This window comes from Ostrea edulis, chromosome 1 (assembly GCF_947568905.1).
Source record: "Ostrea edulis chromosome 1, xbOstEdul1.1, whole genome shotgun sequence".
Lineage (NCBI taxonomy): Eukaryota > Metazoa > Mollusca > Bivalvia > Ostreida > Ostreidae > Ostrea > Ostrea edulis.
In genome coordinates, this window is record NC_079164.1 from 30,346,705 (window position 1) to 30,371,344 (window position 24,640).

The 24,640-nt window shown below is 37.3% G+C and overlaps 3 protein-coding genes across 4 annotated transcripts; 2 read left to right on the forward strand and 1 right to left on the reverse strand.

The window, feature by feature from the left end:
• Window positions 1-3,376: 3,376 nt before the first annotated feature.
• Window positions 3,377-8,417, forward strand: LOC130046348 (carbonyl reductase [NADPH] 1-like). 2 transcript variants are annotated; one of them, XM_048896420.2, is made up of 2 exons: window positions 3,377-3,412; window positions 7,481-8,417. In XM_048896420.2, the coding sequence occupies exons 1-2, from the start codon at window positions 3,392-3,394 to the stop codon at window positions 8,288-8,290; spliced, it is 831 nt and encodes a 276-aa protein (XP_048752377.1). In that variant the 5' UTR covers window positions 3,377-3,391; the 3' UTR covers window positions 8,291-8,417. The 2 variants fall into 2 exon arrangements, with proteins under 2 accessions (XP_048752377.1, XP_056021847.1); XM_056165872.1 differs by lacking the exon at window positions 3,377-3,412 and adding an exon at window positions 5,347-5,475.
• Window positions 8,418-12,514: 4,097 nt separating this feature from the next.
• Window positions 12,515-13,540, reverse strand: LOC130047548 (uncharacterized). The gene has a single exon (XM_056142854.1). The coding sequence runs from the start codon at window positions 13,538-13,540 to the stop codon at window positions 12,515-12,517; it is 1,026 nt and encodes a 341-aa protein (XP_055998829.1).
• Window positions 13,541-18,878: 5,338 nt separating this feature from the next.
• LOC130046278 (carbonyl reductase [NADPH] 1-like) lies at window positions 18,879-24,178 on the forward strand. Its single transcript, XM_056165968.1, has 2 exons — window positions 18,879-19,003; window positions 23,154-24,178. Exons 1-2 carry the CDS (start codon window positions 18,983-18,985, stop codon window positions 23,961-23,963), a joined length of 831 nt encoding a protein of 276 aa, XP_056021943.1. The 5' UTR covers window positions 18,879-18,982; the 3' UTR covers window positions 23,964-24,178.
• Window positions 24,179-24,640: the final 462 nt, after the last annotated feature.

Below are 24,640 nucleotides of genomic sequence, written 5' to 3' on the forward strand. Positions count from 1 at the left end.
AAACCCCGGCCAGTTTAGAGGGATGGCCGGTTAGCCGAGAACTTGCATTTATAGGCATTTTATTTCAATTTTCATCAAATATTTCTTCTTCATATCACGAACCATATACTATAGTGTTCAAGGTATATTATTTCAATTTTGGAAATAAAATAAATGACTAACATGTATATTTCCAACCCAAGCCGCAATTGTTGCTGAAATTAGTACACAAAGTATATACTGTTCTTTTCGGTCTAGTGATCTAGTTAATTATCGATGGAGATCAAAATAATCCGCTTGTACCAGAAATAGCCTCACTGAAATCATCTAAATTCAAAATACAGAATACATTATTGGCATTCCTCTTACTCATAAAAACTCTGTTTATGTCCATCGCTTATATCTTTAACAATTTGTTTTGATGTTTTTGAAAAGTACATAATTATTCATCGATTGTTAGGCCGTTCTTGGCACACTGATTTTGACTACGGATAACTCCGTTTACCTGATCAGGACAAAAGGGCTCACGGCGGGTGTGACTGGTCGACAGGGGATGCTTACTCCTCCTAGGCACCTGGTCCCACCCCTGGTGTGTCCAGGGGTCAGTGTTTGCCCAACTATCTATTTTGTATTGCTTATAAGAGTTATGAGATTGATCACTGTTCGTTATCTTCGCCTTTCATAGATTACTTTTATCTTAGTTTTTTTTTGCGTGAATTTATCGTGAGGTGTTCCAATCTTGAATTTGTGAATTTGACTTTAATTGCTTTTCTTTTGAAATTTTTAACATGAATCACTTTTAACGTAAAATTCGAGCGAATGTTATTGAATTTCACCAAAATACTTTCACGTGAAATTCGTGCGAATCTTTTCACGTTAATTCACGGAAATCACTTTTCACATGATTTTCCTGTGAAATTTTTAACATAAATTTCAAGCCAATTTCTTTTCTTCATGTGAATTCATGTTAAAATTTCAACGTGAATTGCTGTTTACGTGAAATTCATGTGAATATTTTAACGTGAATTTTACGTGAAAAATGACGCACGTGAAATTCATGTGGATATATTCACGTGCATTTCACTGGAATAATTTTTCACGTGTTTACAGGAAATCTATATAAGGTACATTTGTCTGTGTAAGATGAACGAATTATATTGAGATGGACATTTTCTACAAGATGGTTAAGGTCATCACGACTACGTATCTGATAACACTAACAAGCAACTAAACCTTTACGAAGATTTCCCACTGAGGAAAATAGGTTTCAAAAATTCTTACACATATTTCATTACACCTGTATAGAGCACGAGTCATTTGTTACATAATTCATTGTTGCATCCAACATGAAAGGTGGCGATAGCAAACAGTGATCATTCTCATAACTCCTGTAAGCAATACAAAATAAAGAGTTGGACAAACAAGGACCCCTGGATATATCAAAGGTGGGATCAGGTGCCTAGGAGGAGTAAGCATCCCCTGTCGACCGGTCACACCCTCCGTGAGCCTTGTATCTTGATCAGGTAAACGGAGTTATCCGTAGTCAAAATCAGTGTGTCAAGAACGGCCTAATAATCGGTATGAATTACATCAGACAGCATTTTACCCATCCATAGGTTGCATTGGCAAACTAGATTGTTATAACGACCATAAAATTTGAGAAATGTTGACTTAAACGAGATTGTTGAAACCTCTGCACCATCAACTTGTTTGTCAGTAGCATGCCTCGATTTGAAAACATCCTTGGGTCAAAGAACAATACAACGAAAAAGACAAGTGTGTCAAACGAAGCATGAGAAAGGACAAACAGAGCTGGCTTGACAAGCTAGCAAGCGAGGCAGATACAGGAGGAACAAAGGAAATATGAAAGAGTATACGACATTACAAAGACCATCTGCAAAATAGGTGAAGTAGGAGCAAGGTGGTAGGAACACTACTGTGAAGTCTTTAACAGACCGGACCCACCAGAACTAGCGGATGTGGAAACTTTTAATGTAGACATCATAACTAGTGATAACTGTCCAACATCCAAAGAGGAAATCAGAAAAGCCATTAAAGATCTAGATAATGGAAAAGCCGCAAGAGTTGACAACATTACCGAACTCCTCCCGGCAGACACAAACCATCAGCAACACCAACACCGGAACTGAGAAGAAAAGTCTAGACTGAAGAAAAGGTGCCAACAGACTAGAGAAGAGGACTGATCATGAAGGTGATTTAACAAAGTGTGGGAACTGGAGAGGCATTATGCTCATACCAACAACAGCAAAGATAATGAGAAAGATCATAGTCAAACGGCTTGTAAAAGAAATAGACCAACACCTCAGAGACGAACAAGCAGCATTTAGAGTTGGAAGATGAACAACATAGCAGATATTTATAAGGAGGAATATATTAGATCAGGCCATGGAATGGACTTCCAACCTATATATACTTGTTTTATAGATTTGAAAATGCCTTTGACAACGTGCACCGAGACACACTGCGAAAGATCATAAAACACTACGACAAACCAGACACATTCATCAGATTGGTTCAATGTTTATATGATAACAGTGAGTGTGCAGTCAACACTGGAAGTGGAATATCAGAGTGGTTTATTTCAGGTTACATTTGATGTGAATTTTTTGAAAACGTACATAAATAAATTTCAGAAATGATTTTCCACAAGTGAATCCAATTGCAACCATTCAATTTAACACTAAATCGACGATAATTGTCTTCAGTTCAAATAATATATCCTTTCCCTGTCAAATGATAAACAATGACTTAAGCGCATACGTCACTCCCATTTTTTTTTAACGGCTCTCATCGAATGTAACTTGAAAAAAAAACGTACTGAAGCTCGACTGATTTCCCACATACTTTATGAAGACTTGAACAGAACAAGGGAATACGGAAGACCGAATATGAATAACGCTCTTGTTTCCACAGAAATTACATTTAAACAGACATCTTGATGTACATATATGTAGCAACAACGTCACTGATCGAAGTCATACCCAGGGCTTAGATCTGCCCATCCATTGCCTTTACAATGTTTATATAATTCGAGGAAAATAGAGTGAAATGTCTGAGTTATATCACACAAGTATTTCTTAATTAATCAATTTATAGAAAGTACTCAATGTAGTTCTTCAGCAGGAACGTTTTATGGCAGTGTCGTGTGATTTACTTACAGCAGTCGATTGGTTTTGTATTACTCTTAATCAAACAGAGAATGACGTTTACATTTAACCCAGTGTTTTGTCAATAATGAACCACGGTGACCATGAGTGGCCTTTCTATTTGACGTCAAGCTCGACTACTCACCAAAATTAAAAGCCGACACTATGTCCTAAATCTTCACATGACCCTTTCATTTGTTGCACCAATCCTTCAAGTATCTGTATAGTACCTTGTAGCAGGGATCATGTCGAAGAGGGTAGCCGTGGTGAGTTACGATATATTGCTAAATGATCAGCGAAAATATATATCAATATTAAGATTTACATAATTTTTTAATGCAAACTATTAGTCTGACCTCCAGTTTCTTTGCAACGATTTTGATGTTTCATGTGCTGCAGGGTTTTCTGATGTTTTCGTAGTGTTTTTAACATATGACATATAATGATGAAAAATCCACACAGCACATGTATGAAACATCGTTCAAAAATTCCTCAGAATGTAAGATTATTTTATGACAATTTGCAATAATTTTAGAATAAAATTGTATAATGTAGACAAGTAAACACACTCTCAGAATTCGAAGAAAATGGGGTGGTTTTTTTTTTACTTAAATCCTTATAAGATTATACTTTGTATTGACCGCATTAAATGGTCGATATTGCATAACGCATCAAGAGCAACCGTGGATTAAGTAATATGTAGATATCAAGGTTGTTTGTACATGTATTGTAGGGGTAAATAAACCTGATCCCACATCTGGTGTTTCCTAGAGTCCGTGTTTGCCGGCTTCTCAATATTGTAATCTTTTTGGGAATTATAAGATTGGTCCCTTTCGTTATCTTCGCTTTTGGATTAACACATTTAGACCAGTGGGGTGATACATTATTTCATCTTTTAAAATTCAAACTGGTATACTGCATTTCGATCGCTTGCTCTAGTAGATTCATTATCATATAGGGGGTCAGCTGCTGCTGTGCATACTCATACGTTACTACGGAATTTATCAATGATCCGTATGAACTTTAATACGACAGTTTTTAAAGTCCTTTTATGTGTATTTAACTCATTGATTGCTGTTCAAATCTAGATAAACATTTACATTTACCAATGTTCAGTTACTGGTTATGGTGACCCACTAGGTCCATTTGCGAAAGTGCATTAGCGTATTGCCACATAACACGCCGTCGTGCTAGCACAGGTTTTATTTCACGACATACTATTTCATTTTTACAAAAGAGTACTTTCGGGGTTACGTACTTTTTTGTTTGACAGCATATCATTATAAAAATTAAGTTAAGTAACAAACTTCATGTATGGATCAAAGGTGAATATAACGAACAGTGATTAATCTCATAACACCCACAAGGAATACAAAATAAAGAGATGGACCAACACGAACTCTTGGACACACCAGAGGTGGGAACAGGTGCCTAGGAGGAGTGAACATCCCAGGGCAGTCACACCCGCCATGAGCCAATAAGATAAATCGTACGTTAAATCAAATTTACCACAGTGACTATATCGAACTTGAATGAATCGCTGTTTAGGAATACAAAAATTACGTGCAGGAGTCCGGAGCAATACAATAATGATATGATTTGAAAATACAAGGCCAAAACGACGTTATTTGAGTTGTGCTTGAATTGCTGTTTTAAAAAACAGAAATATGTGAAAAGATTCAATAATGGTACAAAACCCATACAATCTGGTTGTATCATGGAAACAATGGAAGATTCCGTTATTTCTATAACCTTCATAATACAAACAAGCTCAACAGTTTTTTCGTTCAATATAAATCTATTCAAATTTCTAAACTCTTAAATAAAACTGCGTAAAACTTGTAAAAATAATTATCTTCAAGGAGGAATAAGACAGCAGGTAAAAATCTTATATGGATGGAAAGTAGAAGACATGTACAAATATTTTGAAAAGTTTCAAATTTACCTTATTTTGCGGGGAAAAAATGCAGTTTCGGTATAACGTAATCTGAAGTAAAAAAAAAAAAACAAAAAAAAAACAAAAAAAAACAACTCCCTAATGTTTTCGAACGCATGAACAACCTCCTGAACTCCCAATCATTGTGATTTGAAATCAATATACATGTATTGCTGATATCTATATTTTCCTTCAAGTTTCAAAAAGAAGCCATCACAATGAAGTAGTATTTCTCCTTAATCATAATGTCCGTTATGGAGTACCGTATTACCTGAACAAGGTAAACGTAGGTAACATGTTCTAAATCTTTACACAACGCTTACCTCGGTATTGGTAACTGTGAAGTATAGATTAGTCTTTGTCGCAAGTATCATGTCGAGGAAGGTAGCCGTGGTAAGTGTAAAAAATATATATTCCTAAATATGTGAAAACTTATATCTCACGTTTTGAATGCGGTCATCGAAAAATCTTATTTTATAAAATCCTACGTTATCCAGCTATTTAAAAAAAAACTTGGTTATGATATTTCAGGGTATTCTTATCTTCTTCCAGCTTTTTAACAATTTCGAAATCCGTGTTCTGGAACAATCTGTATAATATATGAAATATCAACAACGATCGCTAAAATTAATTAAAGTTGTCAGAAGATTTTAACAACGGTCTATTGTAAAGTTGTAAAGTCTAACCTTAAGATGGAAAATTATCTCATAATTTTCATACGTAAGCAAACTGTCAGTGTTCATATACAATACCATGTTCAACGGAAATTCAAATAGGGTTACTCTAGATATATATGGTTGGTAATAAAAACAATGGAAAATCTTCAACTGACACGCTAGTTAATTGTAACCAGCTTGACGATTCCTTCATAGCTAAATTGGAATTGCAAAATATCAAATGATAAATGATGATTGCAAAATTGTATTTCCTACTTGTTAACTAATACATGTGGATTGGAAATTACTGTCTGTTAATTTGAAATCGTTTTATTCCAAAATAAGCTTTTCAATAGTCAACATAAACTAAACATATAGGACGATGTATATCGTTTATACTTGATTGGTAACGTTTAACAGACAGAGGGGTGGGGATTTGTAAAAGCCCGTATCTCGATATTTTTCTAGTGATGATGTGTACGTTAATGAATGACGAATCAATGTCACTACAATCATGAATTTGTACATAATGTCCGCAATCAGAATCTTTCGTGAAAAGTAATCTGAATGAGCATTATACATGTAGTAACTGTAATTTAGAAAATTAGCAATCCGCAAAATCAACTATAGCAATGATCACACAACGTGTGAAAGAGAGTATTTAGCAATATTTGAACTTCTCAACATACCATACCATGGGAATATTACTAATTTGACAAAATGACTTTACCTATAGACTTCCCGATGGATACAAATTGACAGACATAACTCGCATATACTGACTAAGAAAATAAATACAAAATATACCAAAATCATTTCTTTCAACTGATTCGATATGCTAGAGCTAGGGCTTGTTCTGCGTATGGTTAGTTTTTAAATCGATGCTACTGATGGTGCAGGGTTTTCAACAGTCTCATTTAAAGTCAGCATTTTGCAAATATCTTCGTTATAACGATTTAGTTTGCCAATACAACCTATCATTGGGTCAAATGCTGTCTGACGTGTTTCATACCGATTGTTAGGCCGTTCTTGGCACACCGATTTTGACTACAGATAACAACATTTACCTGATCAAGATATTGGGCTCACGGCGGGTGTGACCGGTCGACAGGGAATGCTTCCTCCTCCTGGGCACCTGATTCCACCTCTGGTATATCCAATGGTCCGTGTTTGCCCAACTATCTTTTTTGCATTACTTATAGGAGTTACGAGATTGAACACTGTCCGTTATCTTCACCTATCGTATAAAGAATGAAGGTATCATCAACGTATATCAACATTGGAATCATGGGCTGTACATATATCAGCTACGTCCGTGATTGTTTATAGCTACATGTAGGTCTCCCAAATAGTAATACAAAACAACCTCAGCAAATAGTAATACAAAACAACCTCAGCAAATAGTAATACGAAACAACCTCAGCAAATAGTAATACAAAACAACCTCAGCAAATAGTAATACAAAACAACCTCAGCAAATAGTAATAAAAAACAACCTCAGCAAATAGTAATAAAAAACAACCTCAGCAAACAGTAATACAAAACAACCTCAGCAAATAGAAATACAAAACAACCGTTTATTCTTCATAATTTGTTAAATATTTGTTTTTATCATGAGGGTATAAGGTCGGAGCTCTTATTGGAAAATGCATTGCAGTAGAAAAGCATAAGTATAGCACGACTGCATTTGCTAAATGTAGATACCTGTATATAATTATATAGACTGTCACTAACTTTTTCAGGTGACGGGATCTAATAAGGGGATAGGTTACGCCATTGTCCGAGGACTGTGTAAACAGTTTGACGGGGATGTGTACCTCACTGCTAGAAAGGAGGAGTTAGGTCAAGAGGCCATCAAGAGCTTAAACTCGGAAGGATTGTCTCCAAAGTTCCACCAGCTTGACATCACCGACCAAGCTAGCATTGATCGTCTCAGAGATTTTCTGAAGAGCAATTATGGAGGTTTGGACATACTCGTGAACAATGCTGGAATGGCTTACAAACAATCATCAACAGCTTCATTTGCAGAACAAGCTGAGGTTACGAACAACACGAATTACTTTGGAACTCTCGCTGTTTGTGAAGCTATATTTCCTCTTCTCAGACCGCATGCAAGGGTTGTCAACGTGTCAAGTATGGTCAGTACATTCGCAATTAAGAAATGCAGCAATGAGGTCAAAGAAAAATTCCTCAACACCAAACTAACGACTAAGGAACTGTCAGGTTTGATGAAAGATTTTATCCAGGCAGCAAAGAACGGAAATCATACGAGTAAAGGGTATCCAGATAGCGCTTATGGTATGTCAAAGGTTGGTGTGTCAGTCTTGTCTGAAATTCAGCACCGTCAGCTTTCAGCGGACCCCAGAGAAGACGTTATCGTTAATGCCTGCTGTCCAGGTTACGTCGATACGGATATGACATCACACAAAGGTCGTAAGACTATCGACCAAGGCGCTGATACGCCCATTTATTTGGCACTACTTCCGCCAGGAAGCAAGAGTCCAGCGGGAAATTTCTTGTCAGAAAGGAAGATTAAGAACTGGAGTGAATAGTGTTCCCCATTGATTACAATGTATGACTATTAAATCATGCAATCAATTCTGAATATGAACTCTCTTGGTTAACGTCTCTCACAAAATTGTTTCACTCATATGAATTTTAAATAAATTGCAAACCTGTTTTCCCTAATCAATGTACAAGATAAGAAACTGAGAAAATCTCAGCAATCCTTTAAAGGAAGTTACAAAATTTTAAAAAGGGTAAACAAGGACCCCTGGGGAAACAAGAGGTGGGGTTGTGTTTATGAGGAGTAAGCATTTCTTGTTAACCGATCACACTCACCGTGAGCCCTCTATCTTGATCAGGTAAACGGAGTAGTCCATAGTCAAAATCAGCACGTAAAGAACGGTCCAACAATTTATACGAAACACGTCAAACAGCTTTCGACCAAGTGATTGATTTTATTTCCAATTTAAATCATTGTAACGACCATATATATTGCAAAATTCTGACTTTAAACAAAACTGTTTAAACCGCTGTTAATTGAATTTATTTGTTAGTAACATGTCTCGAATTAGATATTGATCATACGCAGAACAAACTCTTGTGTATCAAATCAAATGAGAGACATAAACACCACATGCAGCTGATAATGGAATATTGCTACACAAATATGGGAAATTGACGATGGAGAAGCTGAAGTCATCCCGTCTGTAATTATTTTGTGCTGTTAGTCTGCCGTTGATATCTATGTTCAATACAGATATGGAAGACTGTGGTGTCTTTCATTTCAAGTTTACTGGGATATATCATATCGACACATGAATGAAAATGGGCATTGTTAATATATAAAACGTCGTTGATAAATCTGTAACCATACAGTAATGATCAATGAGAAAGAAACATAAAGGACATTTAACATTGCCTGTGTTTTTTAATATCAAAGGACGTTGCTCATGTGAAAATCATATCCATAGCACGTGCAAACTCTTGTAATATTTCCTGGATGAGATTAACAAATTAGTAGACAAGCTTGTGGAATCGATGTACATTTCACCTATTAGATGTGAGTGTCAGCTAAATGGGTTTTTCTGATCTGGTGAAGCATGTTGAAATAGTCCAAATGATGATTGTAAGTGTTTTTGAATGGATTCTTCTTGTTGTTAATTAAATAATACAACCATTGGTATAAATTCATTTGAATCAGCGATTACAGTGCATTGTCATGCTAACAATAACATAATCAATGAATCGTAAAGAAAAATAGTGGATGCAAAATATTACAAAATTACAATTACCCGAACACATTTCTTATGAAAGATACATGTAATCATTTCTAACGGTTTGCTTTGATCATTCACAGAAAGATACAATACTAAAATTTGTATAGCGCCCTACTGAATGTCTAATATCTAAAGCGCTTCATATTAAAAGCATACAATGATGAGTACAAAAATGTCCTACATTAAAGTAGTATCATGTGCTGGTAAAAGTATGACTGTCCTTAAACTATTTTGTAAAAGTCTGATTGTCCTTAAACTATTCTGTAAAAGTCAGACTGTCCTTAAACTATTCTGTAAAAGTAAAAATTGTCATTTTCGGTGAAACAATGAAAGCAATATTAAAGAAATGAGTCTTGTGATGTTGAATTTTCGAAGCACCTGTTTCCATAAGTCTTAGTACGAGTCCGGGGAACGTTCAGAAGCATCTAGTTTTTCCATTGCAAGTTTTTAGGCGGACAATATGGGATAATGACTTCAGTGGGTCCTATTCTGTGAACTGTTAGTAAGCGTACACAAGAACTTGATATTTCATACGGTGTTGAACCGGAAGCCAATGAAAGTTAATCAGCACCTATGTGATGTGTTCATTCTTTTTAGTTCGAGTGACTATTCTTGCCGCTGTACTTTTTAGTACGAGTGACTATTCTCGCCGCTGTACTTTTTAGTACGAGTGGCTATTCTCGCCGCCGTACTTTTTAGTACTAGTGACTATTCTCGCCGCTGTACTTTGCACATGTTGCAGTTTGTTCGTGGCATTATTTGGCAAGCTGAGTAGCAACATGTTGGCATAGTCTAGTCTTTAAGTTACCAAAGAATAAATCAGCATTTTGCAAGTCGCTTCGTCTATAACGTGTCCAATCCTTCCGATATTTAGTATTTGAAAGAAGCATGACTTTGCCACAGTAGACACATACCGATCCATACTGAAGGTTACATCAAAGTACAAGCTCTTGACTAACGAAACAGACTTCATGACACATCCATTGAAGATTAAGCTAATACCGGTCAGGTCACGTGCACTATTTTGGGGTGAACACGATAAGCTCCGTCTTGTATGGCTTAATTTCAACATGTTTGAGGACTTCGCTGACTTCGCTGATATCTGACAAACAAAATCAGACACTCATTTTGAAATTGTTCCAGTTATCAAACGGTTTGATCACTATGAAAAACTTATACGGTACCAATTTTGATGCACCAGATGCGCATTTCAACAAATAATGTCTCTTCGGTGATGCTCAAGCCGAAATTTTGGAAATCTGTAATAACAATAAATTTGTAAGAACTAAAAGAAAAAACAGAATACCAAAGACTGGAGTACTATGTAGACTTGCTTGTGGTCGGTGTAGCAATGAAAAGACATATTATGTCTCCAGCATATATCACCGATGAGTTATGTAAACATGCAGTACAATTTTGGTCCCAAGACCGAACCCTAAGGCATGCCGATCGCTGTAGCTTTTTGTCTAACGTAACATCCCGATCGCGACACATATTCTTATCACTGAAATATGACTTGATCCAAGAAAGCGCGCCCATTATAACCAGTGCATGTTCCAGTCGACGCATCTGTATCGGGTGATCGGTCATACTGAAGGCTGCCGAAAGATTGAGCATACAAGAACAATTGTTGTCAAGAGCCGCAGCGATATCATAATGGACACTTAATAAGGCGGTTTCGGTTGAATTATTATCATTATTATTTTATTCATTTACAAAGCGCAAAATTACATATAGTTTCTATGCGCTGTACAATGTTTGTGCTAATAATCAATGACAATATACCAATAAAGGATCTGCAAGAGCTATAATGTAAATGATAAAACAATAGAAAAACTTTAAAGAAAACATGGTAGTAAGACGACAAGGTGATTAACTTTGAGTAGGCAAGATAAAACTGACACACAGGAAATTGCATTCATATACTGGATCAAAGTTCAGTTTGTAAGAGATTGCACATGGAATCCTTGATATTGCACTGAATTTTACATTCACAGGGCATATTCACACTTGAACAAGAGTGTTTTAGGTTCTTGCGGAATGCTCCATGTGCTTCAAGCTCTCGAAGTTCCAATGGCAGTTTATTCCACAATTGTGCACCTAGTGTTTTATGGCTCTTTTTTATGATTTCTTCACTACTAGTTTCCATTAGTCAGATTATGATCTCAAGGTCCTATGTAGCTGGTAAACAACTCTCTCGTGTATGCTGGTGCTGAGAGAGTATATAGTGATTTATTCATGGTTGTTAGCACTTTAAACACAACACGTTGCTTTATAGGCAGCCAGTGTAGTTTTTGAAGTACCGACGAAATATGTTGTCTGTAACATGTTCTTGTGAGACAACGGGCAGCGTTGTTCTGAGCCACTTGTAGTCGGTGCATGGGGCGATCTGTAATGCCAAGCAAGAGGGCATTGTGATAGTCAATGTGGGATATGATTGTTGCATTGATGACCGTCGCACATGCTTCCTGGGTGAGATGGTGTTTCACCTACGAGACTCTCCTGATGCTGAAGTACATCTTCCTTATCGCGGAACTGACTTGTATTTCCATTGATAAGGTGGTGTCCAGGGCAGCACTGAGGTTTTAACAGTAGACTTAGGTGTCAGTATTACCTCATCAATCTTCAGACGGATATCCTTCACAAGGCACTGGTTGTGGGCACTAGCAACCACTATTATCTCAGTATTTTCATCATTTAGTTTGAGTTTGTTCACAGTCATCCAGGTTCGGACACTCGCTATGCACTCCTCCATAATGTTGACTTGATAGGTACGCATGGCAGTGTTGTTGGGGGTTTTTTTTTGCACTCAAACGACTGTAAAGTTGAGTGTCATCCCATGACAGTTTCTGGCATACTGGTTGATAACTCTCCTGAGTGGGAGAAGGTACACCAGGAAAGTGAAGGGGACCGGGAACAGACCCTTGAGGCACTCCGATGGACAGTGGTACATCTGAGGACACACTGGTGTTGATCTTCACCGCTTGGATGCGGTCACTCAGGTAAGTCAAGAAAAACCAGGAGCATAGAGTCACCTTCATCCAGTACTGCTTCTACGTCTGCTTTTATTCGCAGGATGGCTGTCTCAATCCTGGTACCGGTTTTATAAGCTGACTGCTGATCATCCTGTAGACCATTCCTGGTGATATGACTATCAAGCTGCTGTGCAACAACACACTCAATGACCTTGCTGATGAATGGGATATTTGAGACTGGTCTATAGTTACTAAAAGTTCTCATATCGAGTCCAGGCTTTTTCAGACGTGGTGTAACAAGTGCACGTTTCAGCTCATTTGGAAAGACCCCGGTTGAAAGTGATTTACTCACCAGCTCAGTAATGGTGGGCAGCACCACAGAGAGAACAATGCTGTTCTTCAAGAGGGCAGTGGGGATGGCATCCAGTGGGCAGGTCTTATTAACACAACTCCTGATGACCTTGTCCACTTCTTTCTGCGTTTGGACCTGGAAGGAACCAATATGAGGCACTGGTCTGTCCAGGTCTGGAGAAGCTGTATTGTCATGGAGATCTGAGGCATCGAAACCCTGTCTGATCATTTGAACTTTGCTGTAGAAGAACTGTACAAAATCTGCATTATAATTCACCAGACTGCTAATAATTCTGAAAGTCTCCTTACTGTCCGCTGTGGTGAGCTTTTCCTGATAATAGCTGGTCTTGGAGGAGTTGATCATATGCACCATACATGTAGCTTGAGTCTGCTCTGCAAGCATCTGTCTATGTACCTCCAGGCCTGAGCTTATGGCTTTACGCTCCAACTTTCTTCTCCGTTGCCTGGCTTCATGGATTGATTCATTGTACCACGGTTTGAGGGAGATGCCTTTGATGGTGATGGTTCGAAGGGGTGTTATGTTGTCCAGAACCTCTTTTGATTTGGAATAGAAATCTGACAGCAGATCGTTGACATTGCGCTTCAATTGCCTAGCTAGCCGAAGTTTGTTTGCCAGGTGTAATGGAGAGGTATGGAGTTGGCATGTAATAGCATAATGGTCTGATATCCCCATATCAATCACAAAGATTGACTTCACTAGTGAGTACATAGGGTCATCCCTTGTGCACCTGTGCAATTGGCTGACTGTCTGGAGTCATGCAAAAGGTTAGATTCCACATGTTTTTCAAGACGTATAGCAACTATCTTCTCAAGAACTTTCAAAACGACTGACAGGTCTATCGTTTTTAGTACTTCTTTGTCCAGGTTTGTTTCACTACTGTGTGTTTTAAGTTCAACGGGGCATCTGCATCCTCTAGTGATCTGTTCACTATACACACTGTAGATATGACTCGAGGCAATATAATGTGTGAGCACTCCTTGACAAAACTAGTCTGTTAATAGACCAAGATCGCAAGATTGCACGGATACCTTCATAACGAATTTCGTTCTCTCTAACCGGTGCAAGAACACTATGAGTATGTCCATTAAAACTAACATATGTGCTGTATGTGGTGCTAGAATCTTGATTATTGGACAAGTAATACCTTATAATATCAATCTCTCCATGGAAGAAGTAACAAAATTTGTTTGCAAGCACTACGTTGCTATCAAAGTTTAACAATATGAGTTCGTTTAAGTCGTCCAACAAATATCTAGTTAAAGACATAAGTCGCTTGGGGTAGTAACTAAGTCCCGCGACCTTATCTTGATAGTACTGCTTTTTTGCATCAAGTGTGTTAGATCGGTGACTGACTTCCATTTCAATTTGTAAGCTTTGATCTGCGGCACCATCTTTCTGCTCTCCGACATTCTCTCTTGGAAGCGTGTAATCCATCTGTATACCATGGACTGTTGGAACGCAGAACAATTTCCTTTGTGATCAAAGGTGCGTGTTTGTCAATGATTTCAAGAATATCTAAATCATACGCATCAGCCTGTTTGTTTGTTGTGCCGTTCACATCGCGTAATGGCATTCGCAAGTCACATATGAAATCGCTCATAACAATTTTGTTATATCTCCGAAATGAAAGATTTTAGCATCCTTTGTGGTTTTCGTAAGATTATTTTCACAGTGTATGGCAGAATGATTACAAATAGTTGATCTTCTATAGTCGGTGGAGAATATTACAGCGAACCACTTTCCCGCGTAATAAGGACATTCAGTGTATGTCCTCGAATATGCGTAGATCCGCGGAAATTTTTAAATAAGCCATGCGCTTCAGGAGAACTCGGAAATGTCTTGGCGTCACCGTCTTCCGGATTACCTACATGTAGGTGGAAGTTCGGGTTATCTATTATCATCAAGTTATTGGGTAGAAATGCGAGCCGATCAAAGAGTCGCGACCATTCCACGAAAAATACAAAGGTCCGAAGCTCGTTGCTGTTTTGATGGTGGTGGACGGTAAATAACGCAAAGTAGGAAACCGATATAATTATTTTCTCAGCACATTCCATAGGTTCAAAGTCATTCTCTATCCAGAGTTCCGTGCGCTACTTGCACACGCCCTCTGGTGAGAGAATGGTTCAAAGTGTGTGCACGTGATATTCCACGCCAATCCCTTTACTATTGAAAGGGATGGTAATGCCGATGTACCTGTGACAACTGTCGCTAGTGCTCAGAGTTCCTCTAAAAATAGAATTACTTAGCGATAGCCCTGCTGATTGACGCTCGAATAATTAAACCCTTAGGTAGTTGTAAACATTTTATATGGATGTAATCAGCAATTCAAATGAAGAATGGTGATGGGGAAAAAAACCCAATTATGATTATGAAATATCTATCATTATCAAGAAATGATTAACAAAAATTTTAAACTTGCATGCTTTGCTTCAGCAAGAACAATGTATATACACTGTACATAAACAATGCATGTGTGTGCCTATTGTTTATTTCACGGACGGTGGCGCAGCTTGGGGATTCGAGGTAAATTGTCCTTGTTTTGGCGTCTCAATTTCGAAACCAATGAATCAATATTTTTTTTAAATGTTTGATTGTACACAAAGAGATTGGTTCCCAAAGATTTTTTCACGCAAGTTATATAACTGGGTTTTTCAAAAAACGAATTGATCTTCTAAGTAAGTTGCTTATAAATTTATCGATATTCTAAAATTTAAAATTGATACTTCTTAGTTAAAACTTACTAATTCATAATTACTAAGAATCTGAACTGAAAATTATCAGGTGCCCTACCATTGATCTACATGTATAATCTGGACGGGTAGCTGAATACAGTTGATACATATCCCCCCTCATTTTTTCTTGGGACCCAAAGATAACCAGACCCTCTCCACGCAGACGTTTACATGTGTCAAGTCCAGGGATAGATCGCAACATTAAATGAATCGAAAAACTAGAAAACACATCTGACAATATCGGGGTTCCATTCCGGGATCCCTGGATTCCCAGGCAGGTGTTTCACTAAGTACCAACTGAAGTATTAATATCCTGTCACTGCCGACCAAACTGATGTGACCATGTTACGTTTTCGTGATCTCAACTGCTTTCATCATCAAGCAGTTCAAAATCAGGGGCGGATCCAGGAATTGCGACTACGGGGGGCGCTACTTTATGAGGCAGTGGGTCCAGGACAAAGCCCTGGTGGGGGTCCAGGGGGTAAAGCCCCGGGATGCTCCTGGATTTTACATATTTTATGGGGCTTGAAATATTTCTCCTATTTAGTCATTTGTACTATTTTCTATCATTTTGATAAGGTGAAATTAATAAAATGACCCAAATTTTAAGGGGGTTTTGGAAAAAAATTAAATTCTCCCAATAAAGTAATTCAAGAAATCAAAAGATTTTGTCATTTATTTCTCTGGAAGTGGAAGAAATTATTGCTTCTTTTATCGTTTAGAACATTTTCCGAAACAAGATACCGCGATTTACCTTAAATTTGTAAATTTTAGGGGGCGGGGGGGGGGGGCGCCGGCTGCGCACCCCTCTAAATCCGCCACTGACAATCTAATCAAAAACTTAAATAAGATATTGTGGATCCGGTAACGATAGTGAATCCTAAACATAAAAAGTTGAAGGTACATGTAACGATCAATCTCATAATTCCTATGAATGACAAAACTACGAGTCGAGCAAACCACGGGGCCCTGGAAATACCAGAAGTGAAATCAGGTACCTTGGAGGAGTAAGTGCCCCCTGTCGAGCTGACACACCCGCCATGAGCCCTGTATCTTGTTTGGGTAAACGAATTAATCCGTAGTCAAAACTCGGTGTGTAAAGAACGGCCTCAATTTGTATGAAACATGTCAGCCAATGCAAAAGAGAGTATATCACAGCATGGTGATGGCTATAATACTACACTAGCTTAAGTAAAATTTTACAACGTATGGCTTCAGAAAAAACCTATCACCACGGGCGTATTATGATTGTACCGTTTCCGGTATCCTTGCTACCTAATTTTACACTGCTCTTTTGTTGCAGGTATTTGTGATTATATCGATGTAAATATATCACGTTCATAATTTGTTATGGAAGGAAATAAAGTAAATATCTTAATTAATTAGCTAGCTAATAGAAAGTACACCCATTGCCTCTTCTACGTACGGTTTATAAAGGATCCCTAGGAACGATTTAATTTGCATACAAGTAAAATTATCTTTTATGGCCATCTGCCAAAGTGTAATATTTACAATTTTTACACAATTTTGTTTTTGAAAAAGACTTCACAACTCTGTATGAATTAAAGGAATAAATGTTAAACTTGATTTTATCATGTGGTGTAATAATATGAACATGTGTAACTCTGTGTACAAACACAGCTATTATTTAAAGTTCCTAAATTTATTCAAGTCCGAATATCAACACATTTTACAAACATGAATTTCACAAATAGAAAAGTTCGCAAAGAAAAAGTTAAACTTAATTTCACAAAGAATTTTGGTAAATTAATCTCATGCAAACTCACACAAGTCTCAACGTTGACAGATCCGCCTACTTGCATTTTTAAATTGACCAATGGAATAAACTAAAGAAAGTTGTAAATTCAGGGGAAAGCTCTATCGTGAAATTAATTTAAAACAGTAAAAAGAGTGAGTGATGAGCATAACCAAATCAAAGAAAATATGATCCTGAGATCTTACCATAAGTTTGATAGATTATAAAAACCAATTACATGTACCACTATCTGTAGTGAAACAGGAAAGAGGTGTCGGAGTTAAGAATTACGAACACGTGTGAAATAGTGCTCCCTCGAGATCAAACATGAAGTAAAACAATTAATTTTAAATTATGGATTTGTAAACACTTAATCCAAAAGTAAAGGAAATTCACAATTATAAATCACAAATGATAATGCTTTATCATTGATAAACCCTATATCAAACGCATATACATGACAGGGGATTATAGAAATAACGGATTTATAAACCCTATAACAAACGCATACATGACAGGGGATTATAGAAATAACGGATTTATAAACCCTATATCAAACGCATATACATGACAGGGGATTATAGAAATAACGGATTTATAAACCCTATATCAAACGCATACATGACAGGGGATTATAGAAATAACGGATTTATAAACCCTATAACAAACGCATACATGACAGGGGATTATAGAAATAACGGATTTATAAACCCTATAACAAACGCATATACATGACAGGGGATTATAGAAATAACGGATTTATAAACCCTATATCAAACGCATACATGACAGGGGATTATAGAAATAACGGATTTATAAACCCTATAACAAACGCATATACATGACAGGGGATTATAGAAATAACGGATTTATAAACCCTATATCAAACGCATATACATGACAGGGGATTATAGAAATAACGGATTTATAAACCCTATAACAAACGCATATACATGACAGGGGATTATAGAAATAACGGATTTATAAACCCTATAACAAACGCATACATGACAGGGGATTATAGAAATAACGGATTTATAAACCCTATAACAAACGCATATACATGACAGGGGATTATACGAGAAATAACGGAATCTTCCATTGTTTCTATGATATTCATCATAATGCACATGAATTTTGTTATCCGACTTGCTTTCATGTCAAACAAAACAGGTATGCTGTCTCGAAAGAACTATTTATTAACGTTGATTGGTTGGATATTGTTTGACGTCCTTCTCGAGAATATTTCACTCATAGGGAGACGTCACCACTGCCGGTGAAGGGCTGCAAAGTTTAGGCCTATGCTCGGCGCTTATGGCCATTGAGCAGGGAGGGATCTTTATCGTACCACACCTGCTGTGACGCGGGACCTCGGTTTTTGCGGTCTCATCCGAAGGACCGTCCCATTTAGTCGCCTCTTACGACAAGCAAGGAGGTACTGAGGACCTATTCTAACCCGGAATCCCATGGGACTATTAACGTTGAAGCCTTTCTGTGATAATGCGCTAATGCTTTTGAATCATAGTGTCCATACTGGAGTACCGTAGCATGTCCTAAATCTCCACACGGCGGCTAACCTCGGTATCGGTAACTGTGAAGTATAGATTAGTCTTTGTTGCAAGTATTATGTCGAAGAAAGTAGCCGTGGTAAGTCACAAACCATCAAATACTACCTGAATCAAACATAAGTTATATCTATTAAATGCGATGATCGATAAATTTAATTTGTAAAATCAAGTTAATTTTTTTTTTTTTATATTAAATCAGTACGTGTATACTATCTATTCAAGATCTACATGCATTACTGTATTCGGGTCCGAGTCATACAATATTAGTATAAAATTTTGGGTTGAAAAAAAGCCTTATGTATAATTAGCTGGTGTACCACGGTGTTCCATATCGATAAACATGTTATTGTGTAGATATGGAACACCATCCAGAACATTAATAGTAAATATTCCTTTGTATCAACATATCCAATGTTTTTCAATATCTTAACCTACATTCCTCATGAATTTGAACCAATGTGCGTGTGAATCTCGTCAGATATAGTAGGACTATTCCAACGGCTGAGATTGATTGATCGATTGATTTTTTTTCCGCCACACTCAGCAATTTTTCAGTTATATGGTGGTGCCCAGTTTTTATTGGTGGAAGAGAGAAGCCAGATACAATGTACCTGGAAAGAGACCACCGACCTTCTGAAAGTAAACTGGGAAACTTTCTCACTTACCGGCGCGAGCGGGATTGGAACCCGCGCCGACATTTATACTTGACAGATTGAAAGCTCATATCTCGATGTTTTTCTAGTGATAATGTGTACCTCAATGACGAATCAATGTCACTACTATCATGAATTTGTACATAATTTGTACATAATGTCCGCAATCAGAATCTTACGTGAAACATAAGATGTAGACGAATTAAAATTTTAGGTAGCGATTTTTTGGATACCGGATTCCCCCCTTGTAAAAATAAAGAAAGAGAAAGGGTCAATTTGTGACGAGCCCCTGTGGGTACTTCAATATAATCATACTTTTCTCTGAACATCACTCATAACATTGTCTTAAGTTGCATACCACTTTGTTTTTAAGTGTTGTAATTCCGCGTTCTTGGTATCCAAATTCCACGTTCTTAGTATCCAAATTCCGCGTTCTTAGTATCCAAATTCCGCGTTCTTAGTATCCAAATTCCGCCTTCTTAATATCCAAATTCCACGTTCTTAGTATCCAAATTCCGCGTTCTTAATATCCAAATTCCGCGTTCTTAGTACCCAAATTTCACGTTCTTAGTATCCAAATTCCGCGTTCTTACTATCCAAATTCCACGTTCTTAGTATCCAAATTCCGCGTTCTTAGTATCCAAATTCCGCGTTCTTAGTATCTTTCACTTTAGATAACCCACGGTCCTTTGCGCCCAATTTCCTTCTCCCTTGTTATAAAAAATAATAAATTACGAGATAAAAAGGCTAATTCAAATGTAACTAATTACATATTGATGGAAGTACATAAAGAGAAACACAATCGCACCTCGCTCTCCTTCAGTTGATACTGGCGAGTAAAGTATAAAAAAAACCCCGTTGATTTCTCAGAAAAACGGTTGTGTACATTGAATATGCACTTACACCACTCTAAATTTAGGCAGAACAAAGCAGTTTACAGTGGCGGATCTAGACCTTACGGGGGGGGGGGGGGTTGAGGGCCGAAGGGGGAGGGCATGGGAGGGGCTTAATCCCCTCCCATTGGGGGCCCTCCACGAGAAAATTTTAAAAAGATTGATTTAAAATGGTGCATTTTAATGCATTTTCGACTGAAAATCTTGTTCCTTTTTCCTTTCATTTATTGTCACCACATCCTTTATAGGTTCGGGTGTGATAAAAAAATAAAAAGAAGGGGGGTCCGAACCCCCATCCCCCCCTCCCCCCAAAAAACCTAAATCCGCCACTGGATTATAACTAAGATTATTGTTCAGTTAATTTCTGTTGTATGTGAACATCGCATACGATTGCTGAGAGTGAATATTATGTACTTATCCCAAACGGCATCTTAAATCTTTGACCCGTTTCCTAGTATCGGAATACCCGGCGTGAGTATTCTGAATGAGCAGTATACATGTAGCAACCGTAATTGAACAATAAGCAATATGTATATAGCAACTAGTAATGATCAAACGACATTTGAAAGAGAGCATTTAGCAATTTCAAGAAGTTCAACTCATCTCGATGTATTTAAACTCCTCAACACCATGGAAATATTGATCATGGTGACACAAGATCATTTTTATGCAAAACATAAAATCGGCCGCTAAAATTCTAAGTATTCTAATCTAGTTCCGTAGAAACACACAGAAATTGAAATGAAATATCCTAATATTTGATATTGAGGAAACAAAATTAAGAAACAATTTATTTTGAATACTCACTTTTTAAACAAAGCTTAAATACATACATTATCATTTATGTATGATCACTTTTAAAAGATTTTTTTAAATTACATTATATACATGTATGTAGGTGAAGATAACGAACAGTGATCAATCTCATAACTCCTATAAGCAATACAAAATAGATAGTTGGGCAAACACGGACCCCTAGACACACCAGAGGTGGGAACAGGTGCCTAGGAGAAATAAGCATCCTCTGTCGACCGGTCACAACCACCATGAGTCCTATATCTTGATCAGGTAAACGGATTTATCCGTAGTCAAAATCAGTGTACCAAGAACGGTTTAGCAATCGGTATGAAACATGTCAGACAGCATTTGACATAATGATATAGGTTGTATTGGCTAACTAGATCGTTATAACGACCATAGAATTTGTGAAATGCTTACTTTAAACGAGACTGTTGAAACCCCTGTACCATCAACTTGTTTGTCAGTAGCTTGTTTCGAGTTAAAAACTGATTATACGCAGAACAAGCTCTTGCGTATCGAATCAGTTGAGATATATAAACACCATGATTATGCAGGTGATAATGGAATATTGCTACATAAATATGGGAATTGACGATGGAGAAGCTGAAATCATCCCGTTTGTCATAGAGTTGGGTTGTTAGTTTGCCGTTAATATCTACTTATAAGATATCTAAGTATGACGCAGAAGTGGACGACTCTGTTATGTCTTTTATTTCGAGCTCACAGGGATACATCGAATCGACATATGAATGAAAGTTATTAATGTTAATAGATAAAACGTCGATATATCTAAATGTCGAATTGAAGGCCACAGCAAGAGATTTTTCTTCTCAAGTAGAAGTTTTTGAATAAATTTTGCTTCATATGAATATTTTAAAAAGGGGCACAATTCGTGCCCATGGGCATTCCAAGAGACTGTTGGAAGACCTGATCACCAAAGACCATGAATATATTTTCAATGGGGAACTCTAGCATATTTTTATTTCAATTTTAGAGTACTTGTGCGTGGAATCAGAGTGGCGTTTAACAGAGTAATTTTTTGGATGACTGATCACTAGATATGAATATTTGCGTTTTCCATTTTTGTTAACGAAGCAACTGTCTATGATGTCAAATTGTCTAGTCTTTGATTTATCGTGATGAATGGTCATGTAAAGTGTTGAAAAGTCATAGGTTTTGATGTTGTTGGTTTGAGAAAAGTTTTCGATTTCAAGTTTACTAAAAGTTCTTTAGAATTTTTTAGAATCCAAATTTGACTTACACCACTTCTGGCATATGTACATGTTGTCACACAGTAAGTTTGAGTTTCTCCTTTACCCCTGTTAATATTTTCGTGAGAAGCAAAGATAAGGGTTTGGTAGAGCACTTCCTGGATTCAGTAATGTGTCGTTGTTTGTAAGGGTTTATGTAGTGTAGGAATCCAGTATAGGTACGGTAACTCATAATCATTTCATCCATTGACTGATATGATAATCATTCTCGATAAGAAAACTCTTGAATATTTAGCTGTAGACTTCTCGATAGATGAAAATTGACGTCCAAAACAATGCACAAATATACAAAATATAGTCTAGGTTGTGTGTATTATGAGGGTATATAAACAATGGAATCACGGGATAATGTGTGTGTCAGCGAAGTCCATCATGCAGAAATTACCCCGTGTTTCCGTAATTGTTTATAGGTTCTTCAACATTAGTACAAACCGCATGTACCTAAGCATTTATTCGGTATATTTTGTAGAATATAAGTTTTTATCAAGGTGAAAGGTCGGTGCTTTTACTGGAAAATGTGCTGCATTGAAACAGCATAGGTATGACACTACAGCATTTGCTAAATGTAGATACCTGTATATAATTATATAGACTGTCACTAACTTTTTCAGGTGACGGGATCTAATAAGGGGATAGGTTATGCCATTGTCCGAGGACTGTGTAAACAGTTTGACGGTGATGTGTACCTCACTGCTAGGAAGGAGGAGTTGGGTCAAGAGGCCATCAAGAGCTTAAACTCGGAAGGACTATCTCCAAAGTTCCACCAGCTTGACATCACCGACCAAGCTAGCATTGATCGTCTCAGAGATTTTCTGAAGAGCAATTATGGAGGTTTGGACATACTCGTCAACAATGCTGGAATGGCTTACAAACAAGCATCAACGGCTCCATTTGCAGAACAAGCTGAGGTTACGAACAACACGAATTACTTTGGAACTCTTGCTGTTTGCGAAGCTATATTTCCTCTTCTCAGACCGCATGCAAGGGTTGTCAACGTGTCAAGTATGGTCAGTACGTTCGCAATTAAGAAATGCAGCAATGAGGTCAAAGAAAAATTCCTCAACACCAAACTAACGACTAAGGAACTGTCAGGTTTGATGAACGATTTTATCCAGGCAGCAAAGAACGGAAACCATACGAGTAAAGGATATCCTGATAGCGCTTATGGTATGTCAAAGGTTGGTGTGTCAGTCTTGTCTGAAATTCAGCACCGCCAGCTTTCAGCGGACCCAAGAGAAGACGTTATCGTTAACGCCTGCTGTCCAGGTTACGTCGATACGGATATGACATCACACAAGGGTCATAAGACTATCGATCAAGGCGCTGACACGCCCTTGTATTTGGCATTACTTCCGCCAGGAAGCAAGAGTCCAGCGGGAAATTTCTTGTCAGAAAGGAAGATCAAGAACTGGAGTCAATAATTTTCCCTCTTACATATGACTTAGTATCAAATCATGCATTTAATTTAGTACATGTATATGGTACATACGTTGTATTTAACTCATTCCTAAACTGCATGTCCAACCATTTCAGTATAGAATATAAAATTGATATTCATTATTATCTAAGTTTTGCTTGCAGTGATTCTGAAAACATACATCAAAGTTTGATAATGATAATAAAACCAACCATATAACTGATTTCGTTCGTGTTTTTAGGTCACCGAGTCATTTAGGTGACTGCTATTGCTATTCGTCTGCGTCCGTCGTGCGTTAGGAATTTTACCATTTTCTAAAAATCTTCTGTACAGCCGAACATCTGTAAGAAAAACTAAATGTTATTTAGAGCAGGAAGGCCTATACCAAAATTTTTAACTTACATAATCCCTAGGATAGAGGTTCTGACTCCAGGGCAGGGACAAATTGGCAAATACTGTTTATGTGTAAAATATTTAGACCACATCTTCTTTAATGCTATTGATGCCAAATTGAAACTAAATATATATTTAGAAAACGTAAAGGGATGGGTAGTTCTTTATCAAAATTGTAAATTTCATGATATTTGGATAGGGATTTAGGGTGGAGCAATTTGTCTTTTTAGGTGATACTGTATAATAACTAAATGCATATTTAGGAAATGCAGAAAGGGATGAACCAAA